Source organism: Carassius gibelio, chromosome B5 (assembly GCF_023724105.1).
Source record: "Carassius gibelio isolate Cgi1373 ecotype wild population from Czech Republic chromosome B5, carGib1.2-hapl.c, whole genome shotgun sequence".
Taxonomy (NCBI): Eukaryota; Metazoa; Chordata; class Actinopteri; order Cypriniformes; family Cyprinidae; genus Carassius; species Carassius gibelio.
In genome coordinates, this window is record NC_068400.1 from 19,865,917 (window position 1) to 19,893,527 (window position 27,611).

The 27,611-nt window shown below is 35.7% G+C and overlaps 1 protein-coding gene across 1 annotated transcript; it reads left to right on the top strand.

Moving 5' to 3' along the window:
• pcsk5a (proprotein convertase subtilisin/kexin type 5a) lies at positions 1-27,222 on the top strand. Its single transcript, XM_052557111.1, has 37 exons — positions 1-253; positions 2,656-2,760; positions 3,008-3,121; positions 3,299-3,433; positions 4,203-4,279; positions 4,400-4,488; positions 4,665-4,837; positions 6,524-6,736; positions 6,824-6,924; positions 7,183-7,286; positions 9,247-9,364; positions 9,530-9,718; positions 10,359-10,495; positions 11,391-11,510; positions 11,911-12,013; positions 12,100-12,290; positions 12,568-12,655; positions 12,741-12,844; positions 13,976-14,114; positions 14,206-14,321; positions 14,619-14,721; positions 15,035-15,171; positions 15,639-15,839; positions 16,012-16,080; positions 16,350-16,392; positions 16,516-16,658; positions 16,884-17,084; positions 18,379-18,462; positions 18,582-18,780; positions 19,226-19,440; positions 20,287-20,529; positions 21,918-22,151; positions 23,271-23,445; positions 23,831-24,048; positions 24,965-25,065; positions 25,249-25,444; positions 26,306-27,222. The coding sequence occupies exons 1-37, from the start codon at positions 92-94 to the stop codon at positions 26,782-26,784; spliced, it is 5,619 nt and encodes a 1,872-aa protein (XP_052413071.1). The 5' UTR covers positions 1-91; the 3' UTR covers positions 26,785-27,222.
• Positions 27,223-27,611: the final 389 nt, after the last annotated feature.

Sequence of the window (27,611 nt, forward strand, 5' to 3'; positions counted from 1 at the left end):
ACAGTCCAAGCGACCTTTTAATGAGAACTTTTCAATGAAGAGCTTTTAGACCACTATTTCTGCATGAAGCAGAGAGCATAACCATCTGAAGATGTTTCCCACAGCACTTTTTCCATATGCTTTTTTACTTGGGATTGGGCTACAATTTGTCCAGACAAAAATCTACACAAACCGCTGGGCAATTAAAATAACTGGAGGTCCTGATGCTGCTGATCTTATTGCAGGAAAGTACGGATTTGTGAACATGGGCCAGGTAAGTCCCTTAACAGAAATGTATTGCCATTTAAGTATGTTTCGTTAGGTAACATCTGATAAAATATGTCTAACTTTTTACAAGATAAACTGGGTATTATCTAAATTTTTAAACTTTGAATTTATTATTTAAAATGTGTGTTTTCCTTATTGAAATACTTACTACAGTATGTACTGTACCTCAAAGGCACATCTCCTGTTTTTTTTTTGTTTTTTTGTTTTTTTGTATGATCCCAAAATTGGAACTGGCAACTATTGATTATGATACAGTGATGGTCACAGTTGGTAATGCCATGGTACTTTGAAAAGCATTACATTTTCAAATCATTTTCAAACCCCTTTAATGAACAGGTTCAAAATGCGGCTGCCGATTCCTGACGGTAGTTTGAAAGTGTGAGGAAATCACTCCTGTCCTGCAGCCGTTGCCTTGGTTACCTGTGCGCTTCAGGATTAATTTTAAAGTGCTCTTATTGGTTTTTAAGTCTTTAAATAGTTTAGCACCTTCTTACCTCTCAGACCTGTTGATAGTCCACCAACCTGCAAGAGCTCTCAGGTTTGCCAACTTAAGGCTCTTAGTGGTTCCTAGATCCAGACTCAAGTCTAGGGGTGAGAAGGAATTCGCCGTAGTTGCTTCGAGACTTTGGAATAGTCTTCCTACAGAAATCAGAACTGCCCCTGTTTAAAAACATTTTCATTTGACCTGGCTTATTATTCATGATTTGCATTGCTCTGCCCTGTGTCTTGCCATTTTATTTATTAACCTTGTCTTTGTTTTTAATTTTGTTTGTGGCTGGTTAATTTGTACGCCACACTGGTCAACAGTAGTTTTGTTTAGTTGTGCTTAATAAATAAACTGAATAAACTGAAAATTGAAATTTTATTCTATTCAAGCTTGACTTATTGTCATTGAAAGTGGGAAATGATGTTTCACCAGGTCCAATTACTGCTAGGATAAAACTTAAGACCAACTCATTCTTATGAGTAAATTACATTCTTTGTAAAAAATAAACCCAAAGACTGTTCCTAGAATTCTTTCAAATGAGTCTTTCATTCTTACCGAGCCCATGTCTCTGGGTCACTGGCTCTTGTATAATAAATGTGTTTAACCATGCAAGACGAGCTCCTAACCTCCATGGCATCTTATACCCTACTTCAGTTAGTTAACCAACAGGCACACTTTCTTTTGTCTCCTAGAAGAGAAAATAAGTAAGGAAATTACAGTACAAATACATTTTTAAGTTATTTTAATATAATTGAATATTTGAGGTTTACAACAAATAAAATAGGAACAAAGGTGTGTGGATATACAGTAAGAATGCAATCGAAGTAATCTAAATTATGAAACTACACATTATACAGTACATCTGACCCAAAGTGTAAAACTGTCAATATACACACTACAGTTCAAATGTTTGGACTCAGTAAGACTTTTATTTAATTATTTATTTTTTACATTATTTACATTTCTTATTTTTTTCTAATTCAGAAATGGCACATTAACTTGATCAGTGATAGTTAATACAATTTTAAAAAGTATGTATAATGGTTTCTACAAAAAATATTAAGCATTGAATATATTAAGAAAATGCACCAAAATAAGCATATTAGAATAATTTTGTAATGATTTAGTGACATTTGAGATAGTCAAATCAGCTTTGCCATTGACAGAAATTACATTTATCAAATTTATATAATGGCATATACATGCATTGCCTTGTGAAAGTATTCATACCCCTTTATTTTTTCATGTTTTATTATGTTGCTGCTTTATGTTAACCTGCTTTAAATTATTTTTCATTCCCCATCAGTCTATGCTCCATACACAACAAAGGCAAAGAAAAAAATAATAATAATAATAATGTTTTTAACATCTTTGGAAACTTGTTAAAAATAAAAACTTTCTGGAAAAGTTTAAAGTAGCTCAGGAGCATTCATATTGCTTGTAGATGTTCCTACACTATATTTATAAATATATAGAGTTCTGAAAATGTTGTCAGTAGAGCATGGAATATTCACGTAGTATAAGCCAGTTTGAATTTGATTAGACAGTTTATTTTGCTTTGTCTAATTGCACACGTTATCTTTGCTACCATGTAAGATGCTGACTTCCTCTACAGTGGGGCTGTTAAGTTCCGGTTAAATCTGGTATGGCTTCGGCCAACATCATAATGTCAAGGCAGAGGGTGTCAAAGAGTAATCAGCAGCCAAAGTTTAAGCTCAGCTGAATCGTGCAGTGCTAGCTCAGGTTGCCTCTGATGGTAAGTCTAGCAGCGGTGTAGGATAACCCTTTTGTTGTTTCAAAGGCATACGTCAGGGATGAATACATAATTTATATCTCTGTCAGTCACACTTCAGCAGTGGCTGTATATATAAAACCATCTTCTTCCCCTCGTTCCGCTGCAGATTGGTGGGCTAGTGGACCATTACCAGTTCCATCAAAGTGGAATCATCAAACGGTCCACAATTAAAAGCAGAGGAAAGCACATTCTCATCACCACAGAGAACAAGGTACAAGGATCATATACCATCAGTCACTGAGACACCACTGAATAGTTAATAAGTTAGACTACACCACCCAAAAACACCACACACACTTACCAAAACAGATTAAGATGGTACAGCAAAAACCACACAGATGATTCCTTAAACTTGACATTGATAATTGCTCTTAATGAATATTTCATTTAATTCATTGTTGTTTGTGAAGCATGATATGTTGTCAGCAGCACATCACAAATATGTTCTAATGCTAAAGGTGAAGTGGATCCAGCAACAGATGGTTCAGAAGAGAGTTAAAAGAACCAACACAATGGACCAAACCCTCGTCACCAGCTTCAATGACCCTAAATGGGACAGCATGTGGTACATTGTTAGTATGCAACACATTACAATCAGAAATTTGATATTCTGTTAAAAGACATTATTAAGTTGAACAAATTGTTTCCACAAAATGTTTTATATCATATTGAAATATCCCTTGCAAATACCTTTTATTACCTTTACTAAAATGTAATAAAATGTCATATATCTTCCTTCTCTTTCATAGCACTGCGATCACAACTGCTTGACCGACATGAACATCCAGGCCGCCTGGCGCAGGGGCTACACTGGGAAAGGGGTTGTTGTTTCCATTCTGGATGATGGTATAGAAAGACAGCATCCAGATCTAAAACAGAACTATGTAAGTTCATGAAAAAAAGAGAGAGATTTGCATAAAGAAATCTGAAAATAATGGAAATAAATTGAGCTGTGTATATTATTTGCATTTAAAAACTAAAGTGAAGGGTGGCTGATTTAATCTGATATACTGTATGTTTATAATATTGTATAAATTATTATATGCACTAAAACATAAAAAGATTATCCATTGATGAACCTGGTGGTTTATTTTCTAGTAATCAGCCAAGTTGAAATTGTTACTTGTCAATGATCTCAGTGATCTATGTGAATAATCAGCCAGGCCCCCATATTGGTCCGTCAGTTTTTTATTTTATAGATTTAACTTCACTTCACTTCAATTCACTTTTAAAATTGTGAGTAGGATATGAAAAATATGAAGGACTATTAAAATATTGTCTATAACAGACATTATTAAAGGGATAGTCCCCCCCCCCCCCCAAAAAAAAATGCTTAATCTCACTTTGTTCCACACCTGTATGATTGTTGTTCAGCTTTTGAGCACAAAAGAAAATATTCTGAAGGATGCTGGTAACCAAACAGTTAATGGTAGCCATTGACTTCCATGGGAGGGGGGGGGGGGTCTATGGCTACTGACAATGGAACTGCTTGGTTCTTCAATGAGAATCAACATTACTCAAAATATGTTCTTTTGTGTTCATCAGAGGCAAGAAACTCTTACAGGTTTTGAGCAAGTGGAGAGTGGAAATGATGACAGAATGTTCGTTCTGTGGGCAAAATGTCCCTTTAATGTGTCATTCTATCTTTCTAAGGATGCACGAGCCAGCTATGATGTTAATGACAATGATCCCGATCCAACACCACGTTATGATGCAACCAATGAAAATAAGTCAGTTCATTTCCCTCTCACTCACTCTCCACATATTTGGATTTTAAAATGCATAATATAATTACAGTAAGTGCTCCAGACAAATATGAGGGTTTTCTTTTCTTTGTGATTTCACAAAAGACATGGGACCAGATGTGCTGGTGTGGTGGCTGCCTCTGCAAACAATTCCCTCTGCATTGTCGGAATTGCCTACAATGCGAAAATTGGTGGTAAGTTATAAGAAGTGTTTGTTTATGTTTGCATACGTGATATGTCTCTATGGCTATGTTTGGTAAACTGCCTGTTGTTGTGCTTCATGCCACAATAAACTGTTACTAGTACAGTATGTAATATTATTGATATCTATAAAGCTGTGTTTCCCAATTTCCCTTCTATGTACATGTAGGTGTGCGCATGCTTGACGGCGATATGACTGATATGGTGGAAGCCCAATCCCTCAGTCTGAAACAGCAGTATATTGACATCTACAGCTCTAGCTGGGGTCCAGATGATGATGGCAGAACAGTAGATGGCCCCGGTCCTCTTGCAAGGCTAGCTCTCGAAAATGGCATCCGCAAAGTTAGTGTGTGTTTGTGTGTCTGTGTGCATTATAGGGCAGTCTGAGTCAAGACCAGACTTTACAAGACCCAAAGGCCAATACTAGACTCCAGTTGACCAGCTTTGGAAAGTAATAAAGTATCATTACTTTGCTATTGCACTTAAACCTAGATGTAACTTGGTAACACTTTAGAATAAGGTTCCATTAGTTAATGTTAGTTAACTACTTTCGTTAACATGAACTAAGTAAGAACAATCCTTCTACAGCATTTATAAGTCTTAGTTCATGTTAATTTCAACATTTACTAATGCATTATTTAAATCAAAAGTTGTGCTTGTTAACATTAGTTAATGCACTGTGAATTACCATGAACTAACAATGAATAACTGTATTTTCATTAACTAACATTAACGAAGATGAATAAATACAGTAATAAATGTATTATTCCTTGTTTGTTCATGTTAATTAATACATTAACTAACATTAACTAATGGAACCTTATTCTAAAGTGTTCCCGGTAACTTTGACCCATTTGAGTTTTACTTCTGATATGGCTTTAAATTATTTGCAGAGGCACATTGTTTTGGTGATTGCATAAGTTGTGCTTCTGCTCTGCTGTTTTATGTGGATGGATCTGATGAGTACTGGAGGACAGTTTGTTCCCTCATTTTAGACCATTTGTAAAATTTCATCCATCATTTTAGTTAAGTCATTGCAATCACAATCTAATCAAATTAACACAAGGGTGCAATGTTCTTAAATATGTGTTTAATTACATATTTACATTTACTGAATACACAAAAAATTAAACAAAAGTGTAATTTAATGATGCACATTTCTATATTGGTTTAGCAGAAAATTATAATTTTTTTTAGTTTTTTCTTTTTATAATGAAAGTAAGCATTATGTTAAGTAATTTATAACAAGCATAAAATACATTTAACAGGCCTAGTGGTTAGAGAGTTTGACTCCTAACCTAAGGTTGTGGGTTCGAGTCTCGGGGCAGGCAATACCATGACTGAGTTGCCCTTGAGCAAGGCACCCGACCCCCAACAGCCGCAGCATAAATGGCTTCCCACTGCTCCGGGTGTGTGTTCACGGTTTATGTGTTCAGTGCTGTGTGTGTGCACTTTGGATGGGTTAAACGCAGAGCATGAATTCTAAGTATGGGTCACCATAGTTGGCTGTATGTCACTTTCACTTTTTTTTACTAACAAAATGTTTTGTTTGTTGTTAAACTTTTACTTTCAGGTCTTTGAACAGTATATCTCTTTTGTACAGTATTGTCTCTTTTGTTTATGGTGAAATTAAGTTGTACAGTAAAAGCCCAAAAAAATTACCTGCATTTAGTAACATATTTTCTTTTGTCTAAAGAAAATATATTATGTATGGTATATGGTCTTTATGATTAATACTATTTTTAGTTTATATAAATGTTTTTGTTTTTGGCAACAATTAAATATCTTTTGCTATTATATGAAAAATACTATAATTATAATTTGAGAAAAACTAATACATTTGAATGTCTAAGGCCACCTGACATGCAAAATCTCCTGTTAATATTTTACCTCACATCCTTCAGATTTTTTTTTTTTTTTTTTTTTTTTTTTATAATGAGCAATTCCTTTAGATGTTACAAGTAAAATTACTGCTATAAATAACGTAACTAAAAGGTAATCATCCACACATTCTTCTTTGCTTCTCAGGGTAGAAAGGGCCTTGGTTCCATCTTTGTGTGGGCATCAGGAAATGGTGGGCAGAATAAAGACCACTGTTCATGTGATGGTTACACCAACAGCATTTACACCATCTCAGTAGGCAGCACCACTCAGAGCGGCCGAAAGCCGTGGTACCTGGAGGAGTGCTCCTCTACTCTGGCCACAACTTATAGCAGTGGAGACAGTCACAGCTTAGGCGTTGTGAGTCACTCAGTGTGTGTTTATTTGATTCTTTGTAAGAAATTGTTGTTTTTTCCTCACCAGCTCCATACATTCGTGTGCTTTCAGGTGACAACAGATTTAAGACAGCGTTGCACTGATGAGCACTCCGGCACTTCAGCATCAGCCCCCATGGCTGCAGGAATCATCGCCCTCACACTGGAGGCAAAGTAAGCGATTATGGTTTATTTGTGCTCTTTCTGTTAGATGTGATCATCTATCTGTTAGATCTGGTCAGTGCTTTGTGGTCAAATCACATCTGATGATCTGTGAGCCTGAAGATCTGCCAACTGGCAAGTCTGTCATCTGTAAGTTTCACATACAGTACAGGTCTTATTGAGCAAATCATGCTGTAGGATAAAATATTTCCTTCCATCCCTGTTGAGCATTTGATGAATAACCTCATGTCTTTGTTTTTTCATGCTCAGTCCAGCTTTGACCTGGAGAGATGTTCAGCACATTGTGGTGAAAACTTCACGCCGTGGTCACCTGAGTGCGTCAGACTGGCAGAGCAATGGAGCTGGTTATGATGGTAAAATGAGCCTCGAAATGTCACTTATGATATATTATTCAGCATGTGTTTATTTTAGATTAAAAACTAATCTTTGTCAAAAAAACACACAAAAAAAAACACTTGAAAGCAGAATCCTTCGAGAAAAAAATCTTATTATACAATTTAGTATCACATCATCATCAAGATTACACATCTGATCTAATTTATAGATATTTTCTACTGTACTACTTTTAAAACATATTAACCATCATTCTTCTAATATATTTATAGTGAAATCAATAGTAATATATATACACACACACACACACACACACACAGGTGCATCTTAATAAATTAGAATGTTGTGGAAAAGTTCATTTATTTCAGTAATTCAACTCAAATTCTGAAACTGGTGTATTAAATAATTTCAGTGCACACAGACTAAAGTAGTTTAAGTCTTTGGTTCTTTTAATTGTGATGATTTTGGCTCACATTTAACAAAAACCCACCAATCTCAACAAATTAGACCAATTAAAAAAAAAAAAAACATTTTTAGTGAATTGTTGGCCTTTATATACTGTACATGTACTCAATACTTGGTAGGGGCTCCTTTTGCTTTAATTACTGCCTCAACTCGGCGTGGCAAGGAGGTGATCAGTTTGTGGTACTGTTGAGGTGGTATGGAAGCCCAGGTTTATTTGACAGTGGTCTTCAGCTCATCTGCATTTTTTGGTCTCTTGTTTCTCATTTTCCTCTTTACAATACCCTATAGATTCTCTATGGGGTTCAGGTCTGGTGAGTTTGCTGGCCAGTCAAAGACACCATCACTATGGTCATTTAACCAAGTTTTGGTGCTTTTGGCAGTGTGGGCAGGTGCCAAATCCTACTGGATAATGAAATCAGCATCTTCAGAAAGCTGTTCAGCAGAATGAAGCATGAAGTTCTCCAAAATTTCTTGGTAAACGGTTGCAGTGACTTTGGTTTTCAAAAACACAGAGGACCAACACCAGCAGATGACCCAAATCAACACAGACTGTGAAAACTTAACACTGGACTTCAAGCAAATTGGGCTTTGAGCTTCTCCACCCTTCCTCCAGACTCTAGGAACTTGGTTTCCAAATGAAATACAAAACTTGCTCTCATCTGAAAAGAGAACTTTGGACTTCTGGGCAACAGTCAAATTCTTCTTCTCATTAGCCCAGGTAAGATGCCTCTGACATTGTCTGTGATTCAGGAGTGGCTTAACAAGAGGAATACGACAACTGTAACCAAATTCCACGACAAGTCTGTATGCCTTGACCCCAGCCTCAGTCCATTCTTTGCAAAGTTCACTGAAATTCTTGAATCAATATCTTCCACACTTTTTCCTTCCACTCAACTTTCTGTTAACATGCTTGGATACAGCACTCTGTGAACAACCAGCTTCTTTGGCAATGAATGTTTGTGGCTTACCCTCCTTGTGAAGGGTATCAATGATTGTCTTCTGGACAACTGTCAGATCAGTAGACTTCTCCATGATTGTGTAGTCTAGTGAACCAAACTGAGAGACCATTTTGAAGGCTCAGGAAACCTTTGCAGGTGTTTTGAGTTGATTTGCTGTCTGGCATGTCACCATATTGTAATTTGTTGAGATAGTGAATTGGTGGGTTTTTGTTAAATGTGAGCCAAAAATTATCCCAATTAAAAGAACGAAAGACCTGAACTACTTCAGTCTGTGTGCACTGAATTTATTTAATACACGAGTTTCACAATTTGAGTTGAATTACTGTAATAAATGAACTTTTCCACGACATTCTAATTTATTGAGATGCACCTGTATATATATAAACACAAATTAATTAAATATAATTTTAGGAAAGAATGGTGTGGTTACAGCATACTTTAAGTAGTACATACTGTACATTTATGCAATCAGTAATCATTGAATATTGCATGTAAAGTAAAGCTTTATCTCACAAGCAGTATGTAATAAACTGTTTGATTGCTTGCTGTTGTTCAGTAAGTCACCTTTATGGGTTTGGTCTGATGGATGCTGAAGCCATGGTGAAGGAAGCAGAGACCTGGAAGCAGGTGCCTCCTCAACATGTGTGTGAGGAAAACATAGTCCAGACTGCAAGGTAAATGTTTGCTAAACTTTATGCTCTTTAGCACTTGGTACCATGGTTTAGTCACATATACTATGGTATTTAATTACCATATTCTTATAGCACGGTATTGACATGGTCCTCCAAAATATGTCAAAGAATATCATAGTAATACCATGGTATTTTTTTTTATCTCAGGTTCATCAGTACAGAGAGGGTGCTGAGATCAGTGTTTAAGTCCTCAGGCTGCTCTTCTCAGCGTCTGCAGCGGGTGGTTTATCTGGAGCATGTGGTTGTACGTGTCACAATCACACATCATCATCGTGGAGACCTGTCAGTCACACTGACATCACCCTCTGGAACCAGATCTCAGCTTCTCACAAACAGGTACAAATATACTGAGCTAGTTTCTGATATGCTGGAATTAAAATAATAACTATTTATTGAAATACAGTACATTATTCACCCTTCAAAGCCTTCTATGTCATATTTGATGACATTTCTGAGGCCTCTAAATTATTATTTGTTTAGCAGGTAAAAGGCCTTTTTAGTAGAATTAATTGTTTTATGTATTTTATATATATGTAATATGTAATATGGTAATATTTCAAGAAGAATACTTACTGGACTGAAGCAAACTAGGTTTACTTGATTGTAATTTTTTAAGAGAAATTTTGTTTTAAATGAGAATCAAACATGATAGATCAGGCTCTCTTAGATATCTCAATCATAAAATCTAAACATAATAAAAACTACAGAGCTTGTGAACATAAAACTAAGCATTACAATCTCATCTTACTAAGACATACATTATTATATGGGGTGACATGTGACAACTAATATTTACAGTATACAAATTTAATCTGTTATCCTTTTGTAAAGGTTTCATCGATTAATATTTCAAGTTATCAGAATTTCATCTTACTTGGCCATATAAATATCAGATAACATCACCAAATGCACATTTTTTCCCACTGATTCTTTGGGATAAACTGGCATCAATAATTCTGGTGCTATTTCCTTTCAGACCAAATGACCACTCCAATGAGGGTTTCCTTAAGTGGGAATTCATGACCACTCACTGCTGGGGTGAAAGACCAGCAGGAGACTGGATCCTGGACATCAGGGACTCGCCATCTACACAAAGAAACAGCCGAAAACAAGGTACCCACACTCTAAACAAAAATTATGCTACATAGGATTTAAAGTGGTTTATTGGCTTGTATATAATCAAAGGGGAACCACTTTAAGTGTTACAGTATATTGCACCTATCGTTAAAGGCGCTATACGGGAACTTTGTCAAATGGTTCTATGTAGAACCAGAAGAGGAACCCCACTCTCCTTGGTTGATTTTATACATGTTACTCCACTCTTATATGTTTGCTATGAAAGGGAATTTATTACAATGGAAAAAAACTATTTTAAATCACTTTTATGCTTTTCTAAGGGTCTTGTGTAGGGGCCCTGGAATTCCTTATAGGGGGTCTTGGGGGCAAGAAGGTTGAGAACGTTATCATCAGAAAAAAACATTCTAGGTGCTTAATGGGTTTGTTTTGTATGGCAGTGGTGCTATATAGCACTTCAACCACCCCAAAGAACAACTTTTATTCATTTTTTTTATTATTTTTTTTTTTGGTGCTTGCACCACCTAGTACTAACTTTATAGTTCTATGATACTGTATACTGTATATGACTACCATATCCATGTAATACAGAGGTGTCAAACTCACTTCCTGGAGGGCCAGAGCCCTGCATAGTTTAGATTGAACTGTAATTAAACACACCTGATCCAACTAATCAAGCCGTTCAGGCTTATTTGTAAAAAATGCAAGGTATGTGTTTTGAAGCAAGGTTGGAACAAAATACTCTGAACAAAAGGGCTCCGGCCCTCCAGGAATTGAGTTTGACACCCCTGATGTAATACCATTTAATTGGTACTCCAACTTCAAGATATAAGTTGATTTAAATGTAACATCCATGGTATATGTACAAAAGGTCAAATACACCTGCAATAGAATATACAGTAAAATGCTTTTCCTTCTTTGTTGTTTACATTAGGGAAACTGGTAGAATGGTCTCTGGTGCTTTATGGAACATCCACACATCCGTACAGTCGTCACGAGCAGCCCCGCTCTGTCCAGCTGCTGCCTGAAGATGACACCACAGAGGAGTACAATGGTGATTTACCTTTATAAGCCAAACAAATGTACATAATTTCATTTAAATAAAAAATAAATTATTATAATGTTCAGTGTATATTTAATGTATGGTATGCAAAGGCCATTCAAGCCCTATTTCAAAGACTTTTTACTAACTGGGTCACAGTTATAGTGTGCTTGTGCTATTTTCCTTTCAAAGAAATGCCAGTTGGTTAGATATATTATTTTCTAATGCAATGTCATTTAGCCTATATATTTTTTAGTGGGCTATAATTTCCCATCTTTGATTATCATTATCAAAGCGTGCAAATGAATAATACAAATATGCTAGTGTACTGGGCACTTCTTAGTGCTATTTTAAATATATAATTCTTTTATGTATTGGGAAACATTTTCATTTTCCCTCTCCTCGATAAAAGGCTCTTGTGACCCAGAATGTAGTGAGGATGGTTGTGAAGGACCTGGACCCCATCAATGTGTCTCCTGCTTGCACTTTTTCCTAAAGTTCAAAAATAACACAAGGTGAGAAGATTTTACTTCTGTACTTTCTTCTCCCTCTCTCACTGTCTTCTCTTTCCTCTTTCTGATAATACTACACAATTTTTCAGGACCTGTGTGTCTGACTGTCCGAGTGGGTACTGGGGGGATAAGAAGAGGTGTAAAAAGTGTTACTCCTCCTGCAAGTCATGTTTGGGCAGCCGCAGTGATCAGTGCACAGCCTGTAAATCTGGCTATCATCTGAATGAGGAAAAGAACAACTGTGTGACCAACTGTGAGGATGGCTACTATCTTAACCATGGTAAGTGTGATGCCACCAAAACAAGCCAGTTACTCAAAGGAAATACTTCTAAAAAATAAAGGTTCTTTATTGACATCTGTGGTTCCATGAGAAACCTTATATCCATGAATCCTTTCCACTGAACAATATGTTCTTTTTTTAGTTTATAGCCAATAGATTTGAAACCCCAGCCACAACATCGCAATTGGTCCAAAGCACATAGATGTATTTTAAACTTAACTTTCAGTGTTGATAGGCCTTTGAGTAATTTTGTGTTATTAATGTCTTTGCCATGCAGAGGAAAACGTGTGTAGGAAGTGTGGTATTGAGAACTGTATGAAATGTACATCAGCCTCCATTTGCACAGAGTGCTCTGATGGCACAAGGTAAGAGTTTAATCAAATACTTGAATTTCATGACAAAATGTAGCCAAGTCTTTTCATTGTAATGCAAGATGACTGTCTCTTTCAGTCTGGTGGGGAACAGATGTCAGAAGAGTTGTGAGGTGGGCCGTTACTACAGTGAGCCGGAGGACTCATGTGAGCCCTGCCACCCAGCCTGTGCTACATGTGCTGGTACAATCCACAAAAATCCACTACACTGTTAATGACATCAACATGCCTGGGTCCAACACTAGAACAGTGGTTCTCAACCTTTTTGGCTCTAAGGCCCCGCAACATTCTCCACAACAATATTCAAAGGCTTCACAGACTTGGTTTTGTTTTCCAAACTTATTTTAATATATTATTTAAATCTACTTCTATGTCATTTATTTACATTCCAAGATTCCAGAAGTTTTAGAAGTTTTTATGTTCTTTAGGGTTCCCACTTTTTTAACTAATTCATTAACATGTCTTTTCCAGTTGTTTGTGATTCAATGGATAAGGAAATATATTTTTGTTTAAAGATTTTATTTACTTAAAAGACTTTTCCAAGTCTACAAATCATACTTTTTAAATTGGTCTGCCACTTCCTCATATAATATATCTAGGTATATAATATATATTATATATATACTATTATTTTTTTTTTTTTTTGAAAGCACAGCCACCAAAAAAGAAGACTTTAGCACTTTGTTTGCTTTGAGATCATTCTGAGGTTAAATACTGCTTTAAAATCATAAGATATAATTTAATATCTATGACACTATTTTTTTAAATCAAATCATTGAATTGCTACACTGGCTTAACAATGCCTTTGAAAAAAAATAAAGAATAATAATAGTAAATTAATGCATACAAATAAACAAAATACAAATAATCAAATAAGCATGTGTCCTCTTCTGTGTCATGTTTTACAGTCAGTGTAGTTTTGTAAGGAAATCAGTCAAATCTGTACGCATGTGAAAATATTCAAATGTAACTCTCTTTGTAATCTTTAACATTTTCATAACTGTAATTTAATTACAGATTATTATTTTTTTTTGTAATTAAATTACGTATTTACATTAGGCTATATCTATAGTTACTCCCCAATACTGTGTTCCAACTACAGACTTTCTTTTATTTGTTTCTAATTATTTAGTTTACATATCACACTGGACTATCAAACAAATAACCCTAGTGTATAATATACATATGATATAAATAAGATTTGGTTGAGAATTGTGATCAAATTCCGGTACAGGATCTTGTGACTGTGAGATTTTGTGTCTTCAGCTGAGTTTGCATTTGTGTAGATGCGATAGGATCTTGTCTTTTCTACAGCTGCAGGTCTAGAGTCATGTAATCGCTGTGCTGAAGGATACTTGATGGAGAACTGGAGATGTGTGTCCTCCTGCAGTCAAGGTTTCTACGCTGTACATCTGAACTCTGACAGCACAGACACTCAGAGCATCTGTAAAAGGTGTGTGTTCTACAACCTCTCATCCTTTCAGCATTTATCAGAATTTCCTTTACCTGTATTTTGGTTCTTAAGTGTGTGTATATATGTGCAGGTGTGATGCGAGTTGTCTGGCTTGTGTCGGGCCAGGTAAAAAAAACTGCAGTGAGTGTGTAGATGGACACACACTTCTGGATGGTGTGTGTGTTCTCAGCCACAACTGTGTTGATGGTAAGATCAGTTTTTTCCAACCAGAATATTGAAACAAAGTAGAGTTTATTTTTTAGACTTTATTTTAAGGTGTCCTTGTTATGTAATTATACAGTACATTTAAGTACTGAGTAATATTAAATAACTACATGTACTTTCTATAAGGTTGGGGTTAGGATTAGGGTTTGGTTTAGGGTTACTTGCATGTAATTATGCATAATTCATTGTTATTATTATAGTAATTACATGTAATGTGTAACAAGGACACTTTAAATGAAGTGTTTCCCATTTTATAATGATTTATGTTTGTGTTTAAAGGAGAATATCAGGATGAGAGTGGAGAGTGTCAGCCATGTGATGAATCCTGTCATAAATGTAAAGGTCCAACGAGCGTGGACTGTCTCAGCTGCTCCAACACAAAGTAAGAAACTATTTCAACAATGACTGGTTATATTACGCAACATTTTTTTAAAATAATTTTTGGTAATCTCTCTCTCTCTCTCTCTCTCTCTCTCTCTCTCTCTCTCTCTCTCTCTCTCTCCTTCTCTCTCTCTCTCTCTTTCTCTCTCTCTCTCTCTCTCTCTCTCTATATATATATATATATATATATATATAGACTACTTTCAAAAACAGTAAAGATTATTAATTACTGTAATTATATTTTTGTTTAATTATTTCATTGCATTTTATTATATAGTTATTTGCCACTTATATGCATTTCCTCTGTCCTGTAGTTGGCTGGATGAAGGCCGGTGTGTGGTCAGCTGCTCAGATGGGAAGTACCCATCCAGTGGACAGTGTCACCTCTGTGATCACACTTGTGCTCAGTGCGTGGATGCTGGCCCTGCTAACTGTACCAGCTGTGATACAGGTCAGGTCTCTTAGTCCAAATGGCTGCTGTCCGAGTAACTCAACTAAATTAGCATGTGCCACAATCCTGTTAATCTAATTTATAAGAGTTTGATCCAGTGTCCAGAATGAAAACCAAATGCAAGCACCAAATGTTAATAAAATGGGCTTCTTAATACAATAGTCTTACATTTGCTGTTTAATGGCAATCAAATGAAACCGTAAAGTTTGTAGTTTATTTAAAAATTACAATCCAATCCAATGGTACTACCTCACATTTAATAGCGAAAGCAAATATGACCTTAGCTTTTATTTTTTTTTACCTTTTGCTTTTTTGAATTTCCACAATTTCATTCCTGGCTTCAAGTCACCAAAAGGAAAATACGAGTAGCAACATCACAATGGTCTCACAATCCAACAGTATGTGTCCCTGTGTGTATGTTATGGTCATTTTGTGTGTATCATGTGTTTTGTTTGTGTGTGGTGTAGACAAGTTTGGGGTGGACCGGTACCTCTACCGTGGCGAGTGTTTGGAAGTGTGTCCTCAGGCTCATTTCCACACAGTGCTGAAAGCATGTGAGCCATGTTCTTCACACTGCAAACTCTGTTCTTCAGCCACACACTGCATCACCTGTGAGGACTCCTTCTACATCAACGACGGAGTCTGTAACAAACTGGAGTGTGGTGAAGGTCTGACTTTACCTTCCTGTGCAGTTCAAGTGTCACTTGTTTTGTTCCTTACATTTAGCACAGTGTCTGTTATTAATGATGCTGGGCTTTGGGATTATTTTGCACTTCCAGGACAAACATCAATGTATATAACTGATTTGTGTGTTTATGTGTGTGTGTGTGTGTGTGTTAGGGGAGGTGGAAGACCCAGAATATGATGACTGCATGTCATGTGAAGAGGGATGTAATAAGTGTGTTCTTTGTAAGTTCAACATTCTATCTGTTCTGTTCTGTTCAGTTTAAGGTACATGCATTGGGTTAGTTTTGTATTAGAGCACATGGCTGATGTTTGTGTTTGTTTGCATTGTGCTCTTCAGATTTCCATCTAAATTTCTTTAGTAAATCTAAATAAGACGTTTTAGAATATCGCTAATGGATGTGACAATATTTTGACTTCACATTCCACCATGAACTGTATTGAGTTAACCAGACAGATATTTCTACATAATTTATAGTTCTTTCACTTTGCAGATAATCCCAAACACTGCCTGTCCTGCATTGGTGGATATTACAAGTAAGGAACATTTCAAATGATGTAACAGAACTATCTGCTGGAAAGACTGAATGAACATTTCAGAAAGTTAATTTACAGATGTTCGCCATTCTGAGAAGTGACCGAAATGCTCTTTCTGCATAGGTTAGAAGAGGGGTGCTATAAGCACTGTCCTGCTAAGACATACACAGTGGAGGAGACCATGAGCTGTGTCTCCTGTGAGCATGACTGTGTCAGCTGTGATGAAGATGAGTGCTACTGGTGTGAATCTGACCTCTTCCTGTCAGGTTGGACATTACCATCTAGATTTATGCATTCTGTAGATGCTTTTATACAAATGACTTGCATAGCATTCATGATAGGCTATATATTTTTTTAATCAGTTCATGCATTCCAGAGGAAATCCATGGCCTTGTCATTGCTAGTGCCATGCTCCACTGTAATGGTTTTCAACCTTTTTCTAAAACAACTGGACAAGATTCTTCATGTGTTTATTATACTGTACCCTGCAGATGGGAAGTGTGTGCGGGAATGTCCCGGTGGCTTCTATGGTGATGAAGATTCTCAGGAGTGTGAGGAATGTCACTCAGACTGCAGGACATGCAGTGGGCCGGAGGACAGCGACTGTGACAGCTGCAGCGATGGATTTACGCTTGATAATGGGGCATGTGTGCCTGAACAGGATGTCTGCCCTGCCCAGACATACCTCACTGGTAAGAGCAACAGTTCAGAGAGGAAAAATGTATTATTTAGAGATTGCTTGTTTGTAGCATGTTAACTTTATCTTACATCATAGTCCAGATTGAAGTGGTCTTGGAAGAATTAGATTTGATCCTCATATTAATATGACCTCATATTTTTCTAAACTGCTGGTTCTATGAAGGATCACAGTCATATTGATTTTTTTTTTTTTAGATTTAATGTTTGATTGCAGACTTATATTTGAGCACAGGATGATGATACAAAGAGCAACTTTTTTAGCAATGTTGTCATCAGTGGATGACCAGGTGAAACACAGGGCACAAGACCAATCTAAAATACTGTATCCAGATATAAATTTGTTACCTATTCTCAATTGAAAAGTGCCTAAGCAACATTGTTTAAAAAAGTAGCTCTGCAAAATTGCTGAAACAGTTGCTGTGTATCAACAACCTTAGACATTGAAACTGCATTGCAGAGGTCTTCAAAACTGCTCTTAGAGAGCCACTCTCCTTGGCAAGTTTATTTCCAACCTGCTTTAATACACCTGCCTGTGGAAAAAGTGATGCTGAAGACCTTAATTAGTTAGTTAAAGTGTGTTTGATTAGATTTGGAGCTAAACCCTGCAGTGCATTGCCTCTCCAGGAAGAAGAGTTCACAGATTACCAAAGGCTTTTCTCTGGAGAAATTTGGAGAGAATTTGCAGTCATTTGCATGAATTCATTCATTTTAGGATCCTGCTGAAATCAAAACAGAGTTTTTAACCACAATGCTTCAGAATTAAATTCCACTGTTATATAATGGACTTTTTCAAGTGCTTAGCCTACTGATGACTTAGCAGGAAATATTTGTAATATCATATAAGAATGTTTTAGTTTGGCAACCTTTATCAGTTATAATTAACTTATTAGGACTATAAAGTAAAAACACTGAATACAAAATGACTGCAATAAATCCTTAGCTGTTATTTATTCATCTGTTTATTCATATATTAATTGACTGTCATTTTTCTTTAGACCATTGGAGTCTGTTGGTTCATTCATTAACAAGAAAAAGTTATTTTACTGTAGGTTCTTTAATAAATACGTTGCAATTTGGTATATTTTAAACATATTAAATATAAATGTTTTATCAAATAAAGCAAAGAACTTTACATGCATTAGTATGTTAGTCAGCACATCAATAACATAGAGATATAAAATGTACTTTAATATTTGTAATTTTTTATTATTACAAAGTACACGAAGTTTACTTAAGTGTGTTAAGAAACATAGTCATTAAAGTTGTGCTCCTGCTCTCATCTCTCAGATGATGGGGAATGTGAGGACTGTCACTCGTCGTGTGAATCCTGCTGGGGGAAAACGAAGAATCAATGCAACACCTGTGTAAAAGGTAATACAACTCAAAGAAGAATATGATGGATGGAAAAATCTTTGGTTGGTGGTATAAAGGGTTAGTTGAATGGATAATTATACAATATTTATGTGTGTTGTAACCACTCTGTCTTCTAGGTCGATATCTGAATGCAGATCAGATGTGTGTGGTACGATGCCCGACGGGCAGCTTTGGCAGTAAGGAGAGTGGGCACTGTGAGACTTGCCCTCAAGGTTGTGCCCAGTGCCAGGATGAGCAGCTCTGCACACGCTGCCAGGCAGCACGTAAAAACCCTCTTTATTTGCAGGCCGGCCAATGTGTGCGCACGTGCACAAGGTAAGCCATTTACAGACATTGATGTAGAGGAATGAAAAACTAATGATATACTGTTCTCCTTCAGGTTCACTTTTTCAGGTTTCTTGCACACATTTAGTTTAGCCAGGGCTTGTTGAGGGAAGTTGGAGCTAAACTCTGCAGGACACTGGCACTCCAGGACTGAGTTTGGGCATCCCTGATTTAAACAAATAAGGACTTTTACTTGCTAAAAAGCATAAACTATCAATTTATCATTCAGATATTATACAACAGCTTTTTTAACAAAGTTTTGATGATATTGATAATTTAAAGGATTTGGTCATTTGTGTAGCAAAAGTATGTCTCAATCCCAGTATGGATTTTGTAAAATAAAATAAAATAAAATAAATAACACTGCAAGGCAATTGTAGTATATTTTGTACATTTATACATCTATTAACTGATCTGCATGTTTATGTGTGTTCAGAGGGTATCCTGTGGGTCAGGTGTGTAAGAGCTGTGCATCTGGTTGTACGTCCTGTGAGAAGAATGCGACACATTGTCTGAGCTGTGAGGAGACGCTACTGCTCCACAAACATGAGTGTGTGGACAGATGTCCGCCTGGACACTCAGTGAGGAACAGGGAGTGTGCGCAGTGTCCGGAGAGCTGTGTTATCTGCTCTGAGGACGGACTCTGTACAGGTGAGACTGAAATTCATCACAATTTTGCATGTTTTCTGAATCAGAATCACGTTTATTGACAAGTACTGCATGTATACATGTATGAGGAATTTGTCTCGTTAAATTGGTGCTTGACAAAGACAAAAGAAAAACAAGAATACATAATAGAACAAAGAGATAAGCAATTTAAAAATAAGACAAGTAAAAGCTATACAATAAGAGCAGAGAAAGAGAGAGAGAGAGAAAAAATATTTTACGTTAAGAAAATAACTAGTACAAAGATGTTTTTATTTATGTTACAAACCGTCTTCTACACTTTTCTACTTCTACAACAGCTGTCACTGTCAACATGTACACCTTTGTACCTTATTTGCATATTAATGCCTTAAAATTAAATTTTATCAACAATTTTTCTTAGAATGTAGTGGTTTTCTCATTCGCATTAATACCAAGTGTTTAATACTTTTTTTTCATACATGTTGATAATGAAACTTTTTTCTAGGACAAACAGTAAAGCATGGTCATGGGTTCAATTCCCCAGAAATACCTGACTTGATAAAATGTATATTGACGTTGCTTTGGTCATTCTCCATCATTTTGTAATAAACATGTGATGAACTCAAACATATGTGCTGGTTCAAACTATAACTAATCTTTAGAAATCAAACTAAATGAATCCATTGGAATGTCCAATAAGTAAATATATAAATGTTTATTTATTCATAAACTAAAAGAAAAATAAACAAAATACATGCTGTTGCATATATTGAAGTAATTTAGAAGTTCTAACTTTGTCAATCTTAGCATTTTCACATTCAGTGTAAAATATATTACCTATTTCATTTTCTTCTGTTCATTTAACTTTAGAGTGTAAAGAAGACTTCTTTCTGCATGTGGGTCAGTGTACAGTGGTGTGTCCTGATGGGTTTTTTGAGGACACGGATCAAGGCATTTGCGAGCGTTGCCATGCCGATTGTGAGTTATGTGATGGGCCCGAACCAAACAACTGTGATTCCTGCTCTGACACTGACCGCACACTGCACAATGGAGCATGTCTAGCCCCCTGCCATGCACATACTTACAGGGAAAGCAGGTCCGAAGAATGCATGGGTGAGACTACATGAAATTCCTTACTGTGACTATTAAAAGTTCACTTAGTCATGGTTTTCCACTGAATTATGTTTTATTACACCTAAAGAAAGGAATAGGACTTCCAACAAATATGTTAAAATAATAAACACAAACATAAGTTTTATTTTACATCTGTGTGCATGAAGGTTGAGATTTGTTATATAATATACACCATTTTTCCCAGTAAATATATTTATAAAGGTGCTGTTGACATGAAATTTTCTGCAGATATCAGTAACAACCCAAGTAATCCATGCATACAAATGAAAAAACTAATTATTTCAGAAGTTGTGTGTTATAAAATGCAATGACACAGGGAAAAAAGTATCGGATTAATGAATTTTTTTTTATACTTTGTACAAAAGCCTTTGTTTTTAATGACAGCTTCAAGACGCCTCCTGTATGGAGAAACTAGTGGCATGCATTGCTCAGGTGGGATTTTGGCCCATTCTTCTACAGAGTCTTCAATTCTTGAAGTTTCTGTGGGCCTCTTCTATGAACTCTGATCACTGGTCAAGTGATTGGCTGGGCCATTCTATTAGCTTTTGCTTTTCTGAATTTTCTTTTTCTGAAACCAATTGAGAGTTTCCTTGGCTGAGTTCGGGATCATTGTCTTGCTGAAATGTCCACCCTTCTTTCATCTTGATCATTCTGGTACTGTAGGTGTTGGGACTTAATCAGCTAATATTATTTCCACTGACAAGAGGCAGGATTGGTTTCTAATTACTGATATATTTAAACTGGTGTCTTGGCTTTCCATTCCCTTTTGCACCTTCCTTTGTTTTTTTTCCCTTGGTCATTCCATTTTATTACACATAACTTCATTTCTGAACTTATTTGTTTTGTTCTCTTTGTATGCATGGATTACTTAGGTTGTTACCGGCATCTGGTGGAAATTTAAAATCAATACCAACTTTAGAAATATATTTACTGAGAAAAATGGTGACGTGTTCAATACTCATTTTACCTGCTGTATATCACTTAACATAAAGTTGGAAGGAATATACATCCAAATTTACAAATAGTTGTGATAATACAAGAGTTGCGATAATTACATTTTACAATAATTAAAACAAAAACACAGCCGAGATTTGCTATATTTTATTGGTTTATATGAGTACACTGTATCTTGGTTAAGGTTGTATGTATTTTTATGGTACTTGTTTAATCTGCTATTAATTCGTTTTTTTTTTTCATTTTTGTAATGAATTAATTATTATTTTGGTATAGGGACAAGACTACTTTTTGGTAATGACTGACATGATGCATGGTGATGCATATTAATGACAGGGTTCAAATTTTCATATCGTCACTAGATGACATAATGTTAATGAAAAGTCTTTTTTTGTTCTGCTGGTGTTCTGCAGCCTGTGACAGTTCCTGTTTAACCTGTTCTGGTCCTCACGACACATCCTGCACCAGCTGTTCTGAGGGGCTGGCGATAGATGCCCACGGGCGTTGTGCTACACCCACCACATGTCCCACACACCACTACAGCAACCAGGATGGAGAATGTCACTTGTGTCACAAGTATTGCCACGAGTGCTCTGGCCCACATCAGGACCAGTGCCTCAGCTGCAACCAGAACCACTATCTACTCAGTGAGTACAAGCCATTGAGGCATGATACGCTCTTGATTCACAAGTGGAAGATGACTTGTGTGGAAAGAAACAAAAACGAACTAATATTATAGATTTTCCAGGTCATTGTAAAGTCCTAAGCTTATTCCAGTGATAGCTTTTAAAAATGAAACTTTTACAGATGGAGCACCTTTGAGTACTTCACTATTGCACCAAAATCTTTCCATGAATTAGCAATAGTATATTGGCCATAAATATTGTAAAGTGGTCAATTCTTTTATTCAGCAGGGACACAGTATTAATAAATGATTTATACGACCATGTTTACAATGCTCTTCTGAGCTTTCTATTCATCAGATTTTCATGAAAAGAAAAGAAAAAGTATCACAGTTTACACAAAAATATATTTTTTTAAGTAGCACATCTGTTTACAGCATTTATAATAAGAAAAATTGTTGTTGAGAACCAAATCAGCATTTTGGAATAATTCCTGAAAGACTGTGTGTCAACAAAGACTGGAATACCGGTTGCTGAAAATTGCCATTAAGGGAATACATTAGATTTTAAATGTATCTAATAATAATAATAATAATAATAATAAATAAAAATAAAAAAAGGAACAGTTATTTTAAAGTGTAATAATGTTCCCCTGTATTTTTGATCAAATAAATGCAGTGAGCATAAGAAACTTTTAAATCTTACTGAAGCTTAACTTTTGAACATAAGGTAATTGTTCATCATTTATTATAACCAAAACATTGATGGAAACACATGTAATTGCATCTTGATATTAGATCATATAAATTATCAATCATTAAAAAAAAAATCAGTTTACAATTCACATGACATTTTGGCCACAATAACAAAAAGACACAAAGTATCAAAATACAGAATTGCTTTTTTAACTCCAAATATATCAACTTCAGTTGTCACTGTTTTATGATGTCCATATAATTGCATTAATGGTATGGTAATGTTATAAAACTGACATTAAATTGAACTTAGTTAATTCTCTAATGAACACCTATTTTAGCCTTATGTTTACAGTAATTCCACATGTTCAAATATACTGAGAATTCCTGAGACTCAAACAATATTTCATAGGCTTTAGTGTAAACAAAGGTTCCACTTGATCCACAGATGGCAGCTGTGTGAATCAGTGTCCAGATGAATACTTCAGAGGGGAAACACAGCGCTGTGAGCCCTGTCATCCTAACTGCCTCACCTGCATGGGGCGGCACAGCCACGAGTGCCTGAGCTGCAGAGCTCACCTCTACAGAGACGGCAAGGAATGTGTGGACACATGCCGCTCTGGGTAACTAAAAACATCTAAAGACTCATCTTTTTCGCCAGCACTTAACCAACTAATACTAGCTCTTACCTTTTCTTTTTTTGTCGTTCATATTCTTTAAAAAAAAAAAAACAACAACCTGGCTATGTGTTCTGTACTAGACTAACTGAGACGTGTCATGGCACTTGTATACTGTTGTTGTTCTCTTGTTGATCTGATTACTTATGTTGTTCTCATTTGTAAGTCGCTTTGAATAAAAGTAACTACAACACTTTAATGCCGGCATTGTCTTATATCACCGAGGCCGATTAGTATTAGGCCAGTGACATACTGGACTGGCCTTTTTAATTTCTAATAGATATTGCATTGCATTTTCTGTTTTCAATATTTTTGATTGAATCTTTTCCAGTCACTATGCCTCAGCTGTCTCTAGGATGTGTGAGGGTTGTCATGAGAGCTGTGGAGAGTGTCTTCAGGCCAGTGCCGAAGGGTGTGTGAGCTGCAGAGAGGGCTTGCTGTTTATCAGGAAACAGGGGCGATGTGTGTCTTACTGTCCTGAAGCGTACTACCATGATGCACATCACAAAACATGTGAAGCCTGTCACCTCAGCTGCAGAACATGCACAGGTACAGTATGAAACAGAAACAGAAAACACTAAACAGGCTCTTGTGAAACAGAAGTGAGCCTAACTGTACTGAATATACACTTGAAGTTTATTTCAGATCTTAAAAGGATATTTTGTACTTGCAGATAATAAAATAATAATGCTTTAATACATTTTAGCTGTAGTTTGCTATTCGATATTTACAATATTTGTCAAGTAAATGTATTTTTGAATGCTAACTTAGAAATAACAAATATATTTAAATACATCACATCCATGAAATTACAGTTTACCATATATGTTTGTCAGAACATTTGTGGGTACATTTTAACCATATTTCAAAGACAAAAGAAGTAACTTAAGTTGTAATTATGACATCAGGTGCATTCAAATTACTTTGGTTGAAGTAAGATGGCGATTGACTTCACATCTATTTCTACAAAATGATAAATAAAGGATGTGCATTGGGTGTGTTTTTTCTTTAAATTGCTATAAATTGAATTGTTGTATATTTTATCATAATTGTACGATACAGTGGTTTGTATTTTCTAAATGCAACATAGTTTTATTTTAGATGAAATAAAAATACATTTACTGTTAATAATGTCACTGCATCCATTGTGTCCAACATGATAATTGGGGTTAACCGCAAGACATAGTTGAAACTAATTGCATTTAATAAATAACATGCATTTAAGTTTCAGAAAACATTACATTCAATTTTCACACAACCATGTTCTAACAAGTATATTATTTCCATAAAAAGAAGTTTTAAAAGTTTTTTTTTTTTACAAGGGGTGATTACAGGTTGACCTGCCATTTAAATCAACTTTTAAATGGTTTATGCAAATGACTATTTTATATAACACTTTAAAATTCTATTTTGAACCATTCAATAATTTAAGCCTAAAATGCTGGAATGTCATTTCAATTTACAGGGAAGAGTGTTGAGGATTGTGACTCATGTCACCCAGCTTATACACTCACACAGGGTGTTTGCGAGTCACCCTGTATCACTGGAGAATACGCTGAGCCTGAGGTAAACTTCGGTTCCTGTGCAGTCTATATTTAAACATGTTTACTTCCTGATCAACTTCTACCTTTCATATATATACATATATATATATATATATATATATATATATATATATATATATATATATATATATATATATATATATATGAATGTTGTCACATGATATCTGTTGTGATCTCTCTTCAGGAACAGGGCTTTAAGTGTGTGTCATGTGATAAGTCCTGTTTAGAATGCAAAGGTCCTGGGCCTCATAACTGCACAATCTGCCCGGCACAGTTCATTCTGACCGCCGAGGGGCGCTGTCTGCCCTGCTGCACCAGCGAAAAACAGGAAGACAAAGCTGAAGTTCAGCAGGAGTGCTGTAACTGTACTGAAACCAGAGGTATTCTGACTAAGTGACAATTCTTCTTCAAAATATTACCCGCACTAACAGGTTGATCAGTGACATAATTGACAACATAGGCTCGGTGGAAAAACATGCCTCTACCTAGTGATTCATAACACTGCTTTGTAAAGCTTCAAAACCTTTGCAAACAGTTTGTGTGGCCAAAGTCACAGGTTTTTATCTAATCTCAGATCAGTTTTATGAATTTGTAGATATTTTTATTACCATTTGTTTACTAAAAACAAAGAATTGTAGTTAATCTCTTATTGGCCTGTTTAAGCAAGAAACAAGCCCTTTGCAATGTTCTCAGAACACTTTCATCATGGTGCATAATTTGTAAACTAATACATTTCGTCATATGCATCACATAACAAGCTCCATATGTATGGCTTTGCTGATGTAGTAAACGTGCTCAGAAGCTCACCTGGTACAGAACTGCAGTTCCTTGAGTCATGATAAAAGAGTTTGAAGACTTCTAGAAGCAAGCTATAATGGCATGGATGCTTCAGAAAACATGTTTTCCCCTCACTTTCAGGTTTATTGTAGTGTTTGTTAGTATATTATTTTTAATTGCGAGAACATAAACTTTTAGCACCACTAACTAGACTCTCGTGACATACAGCAAACAAAGTAATACAATTTTACCAGACTGATGCTTATGTTTAGAATAAACATATAACTCACTCACGCACTCACTGGACATTTCACTTTAAAAGTGTTGCAAAACTTGCTAAAAGCATAGTAATGTATTTTGCAGAAATATGTTTAATGAGCCTGGCTTGGATTTTTGTGTGGGTGTCCTGTCTTTATGATTTTTTTTGTGAGAGGCTTTAAAATAAACTTTTATTTCTATTACAGGTGAGTGTGTACTCAGCACTAACTTTGCCTTCCGTAATCATGAAGAAGAGGAATATACAGGAAATCTGCCCCTCTTCATCACCACCTCCATCCTGCTTGTTTTGGCCTCGATTGCTGTAATCATCCTCATTAAGCGTTCTCTTTCCAAACGACCCATGCCTGAGCCTGCTGTCCCACGTGGATATGAAAAACTGGGCAACGGTGGTGGCAGAGACAGCTTCTACAGAGGCACATCATCATCCACCTCTGCCTACAGTGGTCAAGCAAGCTCTAGTTCTGGACAGTTCCGCGAGTCGCAGCTGGTGGACCTCGGCGATCGGAAGGGGAATCAGGATGATGACGATGAAGATGATGAAGATGAAGATATTGTGTACATGGGACAGGACGGCACTGTGTATCGCAAATTCAGATATGGGCAGCTGGGAGATGAGCAGGAGGATGAGTTAGAATATGACGATGAGAGCTACAACTACCGATAACTTCTTCAGCTGTTTAAATGAAAATATATTCTGCAGGCTTACTGAAATTGTCCCTTAGAAAGCAACATGTATAATTAAAACTAAATGTCTGGACAGTTCAGCAAAGTTTTGATCTGAAATGTGAATAATTATTTTTTGTGATGATATAATGACAAATTCTATCTAAAGATTTCATTCTATAGTTATCTCAGCTGCTTGTCTTTTCTGATCTTTTTATCTTTCAGCTGTTATTAAGGCTTCTTGTTTTGTTCTACCTGTGTGAGTGATTTTTTTTGGAAAATGTACATTATATCAACAGTCCCTGTGCAGTACTTGTCTTTACATGATAGTAGCAGAAGTACAAACAAGTACAAATTCCCTAATTATGATTTTGGCCTTGGTCGTTTTTTGATGTGAAAGTGTGTCAGCTATGAATTTTAATAAAAGCATAAAAATGTGTTAATTTATTACTTTATGTATCAATTTTTGATATTTCAATTATCCAAATTGTCCCTCCATTAACATTTGTGTCTTCATCATATTTTTTAAACATAATTCCAAACTGAACAATTAATTAAAATGGTATTGAACTGAATTTTATGATGGTTTGCATTTTTTAATTATCACATAATAAAAGAATATCAAAGGAAATGATATTATATTTGAATATGATTAAAAACATTATCTCTTATCCGTTAACTACCAGAACATTATGCATTCATTTTACAGACATTTCCTTTAACCCTAAAATTCAATTCAAATGTTATTAAAAATATGGGTAAACTCTGAATAATCAATTCCAATATAATTTTAAAAAGAAATGTCATATGTATGAGAATATTACATAA